Source organism: Ctenocephalides felis, unplaced genomic scaffold (assembly GCF_003426905.1).
Source record: "Ctenocephalides felis isolate EL2017-DRISC unplaced genomic scaffold, ASM342690v1 CF-g0.4_SCAFFOLD_03570, whole genome shotgun sequence".
NCBI lineage: Eukaryota > Metazoa > Arthropoda > Insecta > Siphonaptera > Pulicidae > Ctenocephalides > Ctenocephalides felis.
The window spans coordinates 22,745,088-22,756,693 of NW_020539724.1; the positions used below are offsets into that span (position 1 = coordinate 22,745,088).

General features: G+C 30.0%; 1 protein-coding gene across 1 annotated transcript; it reads left to right on the forward strand.

Moving 5' to 3' along the window:
- The first annotated feature begins 1,804 nt into the window (after positions 1-1,804).
- LOC113382932 (zinc finger CCHC domain-containing protein 8 homolog) lies at positions 1,805-5,973 on the forward strand. The gene is made up of 2 exons (XM_026621185.1): positions 1,805-3,359; positions 5,760-5,973. The coding sequence occupies exons 1-2, from the start codon at positions 1,889-1,891 to the stop codon at positions 5,828-5,830; spliced, it is 1,542 nt and encodes a 513-aa protein (XP_026476970.1). The 5' UTR covers positions 1,805-1,888; the 3' UTR covers positions 5,831-5,973.
- The last annotated feature ends 5,633 nt before the right edge of the window (positions 5,974-11,606 follow it).

The window sequence follows — 11,606 nt, forward strand, 5'->3', positions numbered from 1 at the left end:
GTTTTTCTTACTACTTTATATGTGTTAGTAATCAAAAATTTTATTGCAAGGGATGTTCAATATATTTACCATCCTCCTGTATTTTATATTAAAAATTATTATTTATTACAATGATTATAATCGTTGTTTTTGATAGTTAAATACTTTTATGTAAACGTTGCAAAAGTCGTTAATCTTTTTGGTATACAGGTATATAACACGGTACTTTTATAGCACGATTTTTCGATTCTAATTAGAAAATGTGCTTAAGCATATATACATTCTTTGGTATTTTGGTACATTTCTCGTTCGCACTTAAATAAAATGCATTTATTATAGAACTTTTTTTGGCGATATATCATGGTCTTATAGAACTTACGGGCTTACAAGTGGTTTAGTTTTAAAAATTCATGAAAGTTTGAGAAAATTGAGTAGTTTTTTCGACGTTTGTTAAAATTAAAATATGACGATTTATTTGGTATAACGATAGAGTACTTGGTCTTAATGAACATACTAAACCAATAAAGTCCTAGGGAACTTAGTTCAATTATACAAATTATGGATTTGTGAAAATTTGCTTTTAGAAAATACTAACGTGTTCGTTCGTTTTCAAATATGTGTAATAAATCCACTCGGAATACTTTTAATCACTCATAAATTAATTTATTTTTTATTAATTAAATCGATTATTTACCATATCGAGAAGTTCCTGTAACTTGTCTCAAGGCAAAATTAATTTAATACATATTACTACTTAAAAAAGTTTAATAAATATGTTTATCTTTATTATAAAAATACAATAACATGTTTTTTAACTTCCCGTAGGGTAAGTTATTGTAATGGGCCGAAAATCGGAATTGAAAATTTTTACATTTCTCGACGTTTTGAAGGTTTCTGAACATTTTGGCATACTTCAGAAAAAATGGATGTGTGTGTGTGTATGTATGTATGGATACAAATTTTCGCCCACGTTTTCGGGCGTACGGATCAACCGATTTGAATGGTTTAAAAAACATTCGATTCCTATTGATAAGGAGATGTGCTGATTAGTTTTTGGCAAAGGCAGGTCCAGCAGTTACGGAGATAAGGAGCAAAGAGTGCAGAAAATAGAAATCGAGTTTTTGAGAGAACGGAGCATCCGATTTGAATGATCTAAAAAACATTCAATTAGTAATGATTGGGAGAAGGGGTTATTAGTTTTTCGCAAAGGCAGGCCCAGCCATTTCGGAGGTACAGAGCTAAATGTACAAAAATGGCAGTTTTTGAGAGAACTAAGCGTCCGATTCAATTGATTCAAAGAACTTTCTGCTTGTCTTAACAAAATAATTGATTTTGGAAAAAAAAATTTTGTTTCATTTTTTTTTTTTTTTAATTTTTTGTATATCGAAAATAATTCCGATTTTATTTTTAATTCTGATTATAGTTCTAATATACTTTAAACAAATAATTTCAACTCTGCAAATCAGTTTATATAATTCTTATAAATATTAGACATAGTTACAATATTTATAATAATCTATTTGAAAACATTCAATATTCCTCGAACATTTCGTTACGGTACGGGAAGTTCCAGCAATTTGCCTTAAGGCACGATGCCACCCATAGATAAACAAGTATAAAATTGAACATTGAATATATTAAATTGAATATATAAATATTCCAATATTGTGCACGCGTATAACGGTAGTTTTTTGAAATGTGTTTTCGATCTATTTCGAATACATACTTCGATCTATGCCATGCACAATGGGCAGCACTAGTCGAAGTGCAATGGCGGCGTAGAACGTCAACTTCATACTACTTCATACTAAGCGTGCGTGTTGTTTTTATTATAAGCTGTCAAATTTTTAAAGAAAAATTTTGTGTTAACTATTTGTGTTTTATAATAGTATTTTATTCTGTAAAAAACATGTCTAAAGAACTTAATAATGAAGACATGTTTATTGTTGATGCAAAACCTGCCGAGAATTTAGACATTGTGCCGTCATATAGACAAAAAATTGATGAAGTTGTTCCAAAGCAGCTGAGTTTGAATGTGACTGATGAAACTAATGATTGCGCTCCTACAGGAATTTGTTTTAATTGCCAAGGAAGTCACAGCTTGCGCGATTGCACGAAACCAAGAGATCATGAAGCAATTTTAAATAACCGTAAAAAATTACAAACAACAACAAGATATCATCTAGATCTAGAAGATGAACAACAATATGGCCACTTCCAAGTAGGATGCATATCTAATGAGTTACGAGGTGCATTAGGCTTGGGACCTAAACAAATTCCGATGCATGTTTATAAAATGCGAGTTTTTGGTTATCCTCCAGGTTGGTTGGAGGATCACAAAATCAAGCATAGTGGATTGAGTTTAATCGATGCCCAGGTCAAGATGTACCAAAAATCCAATTCTGAAGACGGTGAACTTGTAGTAAATGGGCAAGATTGTAAATATGATGTAAAAAAGCTTATAACATACCCGGGTTTCAATACTAAACCAGAAACTGGTACTTTAGATGAAAGCAAATGTTATGGAGTGCCTCCTTTTAACCCATTGTTAGACAAGGATTCGATGATAAAAAGAATTGCTGATGATGCAGAAAGAAGCAAAATGAACTCTCCAGAACTTCCAACAAATAAAAATATCGATGATATGGACATTGCCACTGATGAACCTTCACCAACAAAGGACCACGATCAGAATGCATTTTCTCATTCTTTATTATCTTCAACTCCTAAACCTGCTTGTACATCTGGAGAAAGGACACAGTCACCTGCCATCGAGAGATGTGAGCTTAATAGGCCATGTTCACCTTCATTAACAGAGTTAGAGAATGAAAAGAGATTACTTTTACAAGAACTAAATGGTTTTTCTGCATCACTATCATATGAATCATTGCGGGATGACAGTTTTGTAGAAAGTAATAAAGATAATTCTATTAAAAGTAAGGATGCTCAACTGGATTCCACACATGAAGCTGAGAAAAATACTGATAATAAATTTAAAATTGATGACATAAAGGAAGTTAAAGACGAAAAGAAAACAGAAAATGAATCTACTAATACCTTAAGTGAAATTGGAAATACCACTGATGTAGTACAAACTGATGAACATGTAAAAAAAGATTTAAATGAAGCTAATAATGTTAAAAATGATCTTGAACCTGATAATGTGGATACTCAACAGAATGAAGAAAAGAAAAAGCTTTATGTTGAAAACATTAAAAGGACATCTCATCAAACGCCTATAATTAATTACTCTCAATTTTCTAAAATACCTATTGCTGAAAGTTTTTCAAAAGAAATGTCTGATGTAATCAATTTTGAAAATTTGCCCGATGCTCTTGGCAAATATGACAATATGAGAGATGTATTGAGTAAAGTCAGAGGTGCTCTAAATAATCTTAAATAACTAATTCCAAACTATATATATATATATATATATATATATATATATATATATATATGTATACGTATAAGTAAATTGAATAATGACTATATATTGTACATATGTATTGTAATAATTTGATTATGATGGTCGTTGGTAGGATTTGTTCAGATAAACTATAGTACTACACCAAAAGATAAGGCTGAGAATGATATGATAAAGAGTAAATATAAGAAAGAATTTGATGTTTTATTGAACTTTATTTATTGAAGTATTTGTTTTATTGTTACTATAGTTTCGGAAAGAAAAACTTAAAATCTTTAAATAAAATGTGATATAGTTATGCTCACTATATATGTATTATTATTGGTATGCTTAAAATATTATATATATATATATATATATATACATATTAATTGTTTATTATTTACAGCCTGATAGTCAAAATAAAAAGCAATGAATAATTAACTATTTATCATGATCGTTGCGACACTATATGTGTAATATCATTCAGCATGTTTAACAAGCTCTGGTATTTGTAGGGATGAATTAATTACTTGATTACTTGATCCTTTTGTGTCCCAGAAAATATATAGTATTTTATAAGGAATTCATCCCTAAAAATTATGAAGAGTAGTTGGATTATTTTGATTATTACTCCAGTCAAGAATATTCTCAGTCAACGTCTTTTTTTCAACTTTATAGACCATATCAGAATTTGTTGAAAATGCTGAATGATGATATGCATAGAGTTTCCAAACGTACATAATAAATAGCTAATTATTTATTGCTATATTTCTATTTTTTTTTAAAAATCTTGTTTACTTGTTCTGAAAATTGAGGCCGTGTCCCGTTTAAAAAAAAAAGAATTTTAATCAATATAATTAAATAGTAGTTTGTATGCATGAGGTGTGTCAAAATTGTAAATGGTCTTTCCAGAGAATGTATATAGCTTTTTGCTCTTATTTTATAAAATACATGTCTTTTTTTACAATTTTAAGTATGAAATATTAAATTTCCATTCTATTTCCTACAAATAAATAATTCTGAATGTTCGGGGTACTATGATGTTAACTGTTATTGACGAGTATACTCGTCATGGAGAAGTGGCAGAATTTTGTGTATTTGCCATGTGTATAAACCATTGACCATTGGCTATTTAAGTCGCAATTTTTGAGAAAAAATCCCAAATTTTAAGATGTTTGGAATATTTTGAAGCTATCTTATGAAATAAGTAAGTTGTTAGTGGCGTTTTACCTTAAAGCGAGTTTGTATGAACTTCACGAAACATGAAAATAATATACATATTTATAATAAGAATTGATATTTAATTAATTAGATAACATATTAACTGCTTATTTCGAAAACAAAATTCATGCTTTGCACTAGAATGCCTCGAAAGTCAATGCGAATTCTAATTGATATCATTCGAACAAACTTATAGTACTTGTACTTTTTTGGGGAATTATTAACTTAACTAACTTTAGTACATGTAATTGTATTAATGTAATTTATTTTTTTATACCTTTCCGATTCTTGTAGTAAAATTGTATTTATTTAAGAGTGCGCGCGTCAACGGTGATCAGTACGATACACAGGATGCCATATTCTATAGTTTTGATATATTATGTATGAAATATCTGCTTTATTTAATTTTGTATTTTTATATTATTATGCCTATCAGTACATAACGATATGTAACTTATTAACATGTATGCCTCGAAATTTCAAGATTTAAATCGGCCCGTGAGTTAAAAAAGGTTGCACACCCTTTGCATGGACTACTAAGAGAAGTAATTAAACATTCATGATTTTTTATATTAAACTATTTTTGTAGGCCTATATACTTCACAGCAATCATTTGAATTGTTGCTCTTTTATGCATAATATTTAATTGAATTTATCCAGTTTTAACATATGTACTAAGTATATGGTTATTTTAACCAAAGAAGTAACTTACTGTAATTGACGAATATACTTTTCATGGCTGTTGGATGAGCGCTGGTTAATACACGTATATATACCAGTTTTCGCGATTCTTATAGTTTGAAACTCTAACAAACATTATATAACATTTGTTTACGTGCGTTATAAAAAAAAATCAAGTAGTGGTGCATGGCATTGTGTGTTAAGGCAAATTGCTGGAACTTTCCGTACTATAATTTTTTTTAACTTTTTTTTATTTTAAAAAATAGATGTTTTGAAAATATTTTAAAAATTTGAAATTGGTGCAAAAAATAGCATTTATCATAATTTTGAATCCTCTACATTCTGCTTTCCTCAACCATTAATCAATTCTTCACACCGTTAACAAAAGAAAAATGTATTTTGAATCATACGATATAAATTTTAAAACTTGGTATTCTACTATTTTTACTATTTTCTTTTTTACTGTAAACAGATTATACACAGAAGAAGCATGGAATAAACTTCCCGAAAATATTTCGCCAGAAATGCAACGTTCCGATCTAGGAACGACCGTCTTGCAACTGAAGGCTTTGGGAGTCGACAACGTTTTGAGATTTGATTACCCTTCTCCGCCCCCTTCGAAAAATTTGATAAGCGCCCTGGAGTTATTATTTGCTTTGGGAGCTCTTAAAGAAGATGGCGAACTGACGGAGAATATTGGTTATAAAATGGCTGAGATGTCCATAGAACCAATGTTGGCGAGGATTCTGTTGCAATCTGGTAAATTTTACATACTTTTATAAATATAAAATATAAATACAATAGAACTTTGTTTATCCGAACCTCAGTTATACGGATTCGCTATTATTCAGATTACCAACCGCGACCAATTTAGAGGGCGTTCATTAATCACGTGATCGATTTTTTAGGGATTTTTGGACTCCGCCTCCACCTTGGTGATTCGTGGTGATATTCCAAATTATATAAGGAAGTGTTAATTTTTTAATAAACATTGACTTTTGTTGATATCTATGTATGTATGTGTTATTTTTAATAAATACACAATGTAATTCTTCATACATTTGATTATCCGAATGCCCATCGACAACGATTAGTCCGGTTAATAAAGTTTCTACTGTATATTTATAGTATCAAACTTTTAGATTGTTAAAATTTTATGTTGTTAGTTTTAAATTCTAACATATTCAGATTCAAATACTTGACCCATAGATACTTGACCTCTGTTACATTTTTCAATCCGGTTTTTGTATTTCTAACCAATATTAGTTGGGAAATATAGTCGTCGTTCAGTCGATCACACGATTTGTGAAAAAATGGATATCTTTTTGGACTAAGTATTTTAAAATATCAAAAATTATTCGATAACTTTACGTAATAATCAATCGAACTATAGATTGTTTTTACAATAACCAGTAGAATATATATTTTTTTCTACGTTTTCTCAAAATATTCAAACTCAGACTTACTTAAATATTTCATATATAATTGCACTGTATGTATATATATATATATATATATATATATATATACAGTGCAATTACTTGGCAGTTATTAGTTACATTTTTTTTTCAAAACATACATCTTGCAAAACATTGTCTTGCATTTCGTTATCTGATTAATTTTTGTTAAATGTCGCTATACAGTTCATAGTTTCTTTTTTAATATCTTGTTGTATAATGCAACTAATATTTGCTATTTTTTTACTACTCTGATGCTAATTGATAGTTGTAATATAAATTCAAAGGAAAAAAAGAAAAAATACAAACATAAATTTGAACAAGGTGATCATTATATCGAGTTTATGTACAGTAAAAGTCCATTAGTCCAATAGCCTCCAGACCTATCCGTTTTGCTGTGCAGAACTATTTAAAATTCCGGACTATCGGGTGGTAATTATAAAAAATTAGATAAACTAATAGTAGTTTAATAATTAAACTACAAACAACAAAGTGTATTTTACATTTATTACGTAAATATTTAACATATTATACAAATACAGTATGCAAATTTAAAAACATTTTTCTTCTACATTTCATATGATGAACAAAGTTATGTATGTAAAACATATATTATTCAGATTTAAAAAAGTCACGAATGTCTTCTTGATTTCTTGATTTTTGGTGTTTATCATGAAACTTATTTCTAATAATATGAAATTCAATAATTTCTGAAGCACTGTAACTTGTACTGGCCTCAGCAAAACAGATAAACTTATTGAGTGATTCTGCAGCTTCTTCCCAACTGATTTTTTCATTTTCTTCCGTTTTGGAAACTGAATGCCTTTCTTCAAGTTTTTGAGTAGGCTCAGGTTTTGCCACAATGTTCATAATGTCCTCATCAGTTATTAATTGCACTATAGGTTCATTCTCGATTAGAAGCCGCTCTTCCACCTCAAGTTTGGGCAGTTTTTTCAATTTATTATCAGCACCTCTAGCGACATCTAATTCTTTGGAAAGAGCCACAGATTTCTCAAACTCGTCTTTGTATTCATTCATAGAGGTTGGGTTTGCTGAAAGTATTTCTCCAGCTATATCAAGTTTTCGAATACCATGTCGAAACTTAAAGTTTCTGAGCCAACCATGAGAATAATTACATTCATTTTTAACAACTCCTAAATTTTGGCCAATTTCTTTTGCCTTTTCAACAATCATTGGCCCGGTTACTGACTGTCCTTCTGAACGTACTGCACTAAACCATTTATACAATTCACTATCTAGCTGTTCTAGTTTTGGTTTTTTTAATGTTTGTCTAGAAGCTAATGCTTCTGTTGTTACCGACTGAGTAGCAAACTTGATCAGTTCATCTTTTTTTGTTTTGATGTCATAAATAGTTGATGAGCCAACATTAAACTCATTCGATAAAGACTTTCTACTCTCACCTTTTTCCAATCGTTCGATGATTTCTAGCTTCTGGTTGAGCGTCAGTGTTATATGTTTTCGTTTCTCTCTTTTCGAACTTGTAGACTCAGTACTTGAAAACATGTTTACTGCAAGTCACAAAGAAAATACCTTTTTATAAACAGTTTCACAATGTACTTCAATAAAAAGACACAAAAACGTTAAGAAAATAGCAAAGACGTCTTGTGATTGATAAAGGAAAGGTATACTTCAATAAATAATGCCTCGTGATTAATTAACGGAACTTGCGACAGTTAATACTGAACGAACAAAACCGACCCCTTCCGAATGATCTCGAGCTACCCCAAAAACTTCTAAACCTTCAGCTAAACTAAAATTTTCCGAATCGATGCCGGACTGTTGGGTGCCGGACTAATGGACTTCTACTGTACTAATATACTGTTTTATGCATTGGTTACATCCTTGCTAAATGCTTGTAAATAAAAGATTTTATTAACTTCCCGACGGAGAAATTTATGTTTTTTTATGGAAAAATCCGATTCACTAATTTTATGCATGTTTTCTCCATGTTTCAAGCCATTCTGAATCGAATGAGACCAAATTTGGATTTTTTGCCATTCGATGTATCTCGATGAGCACTAGCGTTTATCAATTTTGCGCGACGATCAACCAAGCCATTTCTTTGTAAATTGCAGAAAAAAGAAAAAAAATCTTCCACGTTTTAGCCCACAATTCTGAATCAATTTTGAAAATTCAAAAGCTGTTCGAAAGGTATTGGTTAGGAATCGTTAACCGATTTCAGAAATTTAAAGGCCATCTGATGTATCTCAATTAGGACTATTGTTTATCAGTTTTGTGTGACGATATGCCAAGCCGTTTCTTTGTAATTTGGAAAAAAGTGTTAAACTTTTCGTCCACATTTAAGCTCATACTACCGAATTGATTTTAAACTAGTGGGGTGTATGGCATCGTGCCTTAAGGCAAATTGCTGGAACTTCCCGTACCGTAAAGAAATGTTCGAGGAATATTGAGTGTTTGCAAATAGATTATCATAAATATTATAACATTGTCTAATATTTATAAGAAATATATAAACTGAATTGCAAAATGGAAATTATTTGTTAAATTATATTAGAACTTTAGTCAGAATTAAGAATAAAATCAGAATTATTTTCGATATAAAAAATATACCCCAATCAATTATTTTGGTAAAACAAGCAGAAAGTTTTTCGAATCATTTAAATCGGATGCTTAGTTCTCTCAAAAACTGCCATTTTTGCACATTTAGCTCTGTATCTTCGAAATGGCTGGGCCTGCCTTTGCCAAAAACTAATAACCTCTTCCCCCAATCATTACTAATTAAATACTTTTAAGATCATTCAAATCGGATGCTTCGTTCTCTCAAAAACTCGATTTCTATTTTCTGCACTCTTTGCTCTTTATCTCCGTAACTGCTGGACCTGGCCAAAAAATAATCAGCACCATTCAAATCGGTTGATCCGTGCGCCCGAAAACGTGAACGAAAAAATGCGGACACACAAAACACACACATCAATTTTTTCTGAGGTATGCAAAATGTTCAGAAACCTTCAAACGTCGAGAAATTCAAAAATTTTCAATTTCGATTTTTGGTCGATTACAATAACTTGCCCTACGGGAAGTTAAAAATCGAACTGTTCGAAAGATATTAGTTGGGAATGATGCTGATTAGTTTTAGGTGAAAATGTACCGAACCATTTTCTTGTAACTAACTGTTGAAAAAAAATTTAAGCCGATTTTTATGGAACTTCTTTGGCGACTTACTGAAATATTACGGCCTTACGACAAGTAGTAAAAATACTTGTTACAAAGTAGTAAAAATACAAGTAGTAAAAATACTACAAAAATAAAATTACACGATTTACTTAGTATAACGATAGAGTACTTGGTCTTAATTGACATACTAAACCATTAAAGTCCTACGGAAACTGGTTAATTATAAAAATTTATTTTTGAAAATTTGCTTTTAGAAAATATCTCCCAGTTAAAACATTCGTTTGTTTTCAATTATGTGTACTTAATCCACTCGGAATACTTTTAAACACTCATAAATTAATTTATTTTTTATTGATTAAGTTTTATTGTTAAGATTACACATATTGAAAAGTTCATGTAAAATGTCTCAAGGAAAATACCAATACCAACTAGTTTAATATATCTTTAATCATTTTTTTTTTTATTTTATATTGAATCATTTTAGTTGATACAGTTCCATTTTTATTTTAGATCACATGGGATGCACCGATGAAATACTTTCGATAATTTGCATGCTCCAAGTACAAAATGTGTTCATTCGACCTACATCTGGTCAAGGTGCAATCAAAGCTCGGATAGCCCGCAGAAATTTCGAAGTTGAGGAAGGCGATTTGATAACATTACTCAATGTATTCACAGCTTTCATTGACCACAACTCCAGCAAAGATTTTTGTAATAAATATTATCTAAACTATAAGAGTTTAAAGAGAGCCAAAGAAATCAAAGGCCAGTTGAAGAAATTTTTGACAAACAAGTTTGGTATGAAAATTGAAAGTTGTGGGAAAAACATTGAGGCTTTGATAAGGTGCATTGTATACGGATTATTTCCTAATGCAGCTTACTTGCATTATTCTGGGAATTACAGAACTGTACGTGGTGATTTTGAATTACATATTCATCCAAATAGTTGTTTATATACAACCCTGCAACCTCCTTTGTAAGTATTAAATTATACCAGTACATATCTTATATTCAAAATTTTATCTTTCTGTATAAATGCCACGCATTAGATATCTAAACGATTTCTTTAAACAAATTATATAATCACGTAAAAAATATTTAAAAATTTATTTACTCCAGAAGGAAGACTATATTAATAATTGATTACTCATTTCTTCATTTTAATATTTGAAGTTGATTTAGTTAGATATAATTTTTTGTTTTTCATCTTTACATTACTTTATGACCGTCAATCTTTATACATCATCGTCATTATTATTTGATTTCGTGAAGTTTTTTGCTTAAATATTATTTTATATAAATAATCGTCTTATTTTAATTATAATTCTTATTTTAATTCATATGTTATATATATATATATAATATATATATACTAGCAAACCCGACGAACTCCGTTTCGCCACCAGATGGTTTCGTGAGAAAGATGAAAATTTTTTTTGTTTGTTTTATATTTGAAAAGAAATTTTTTTTATTGCACAACAGGAATGAATTTATTTCGATTACAAAAATGAAGTGTTTTTTAGTTGAACTTCTCTAAGTGAATAAAAGTAAATCCGCAAATTATCCGTTTCATGGAAGTGGTCTTTGGTGAACCACATTTTTTGTTTTTTGGTCTGACGTTAACACAAACAAAGCGGATGGTTTTTCAACTCGTGAACAGGTAACGTATAACTGCCCATGTGATAAATAATGATTTTCTAAATAAT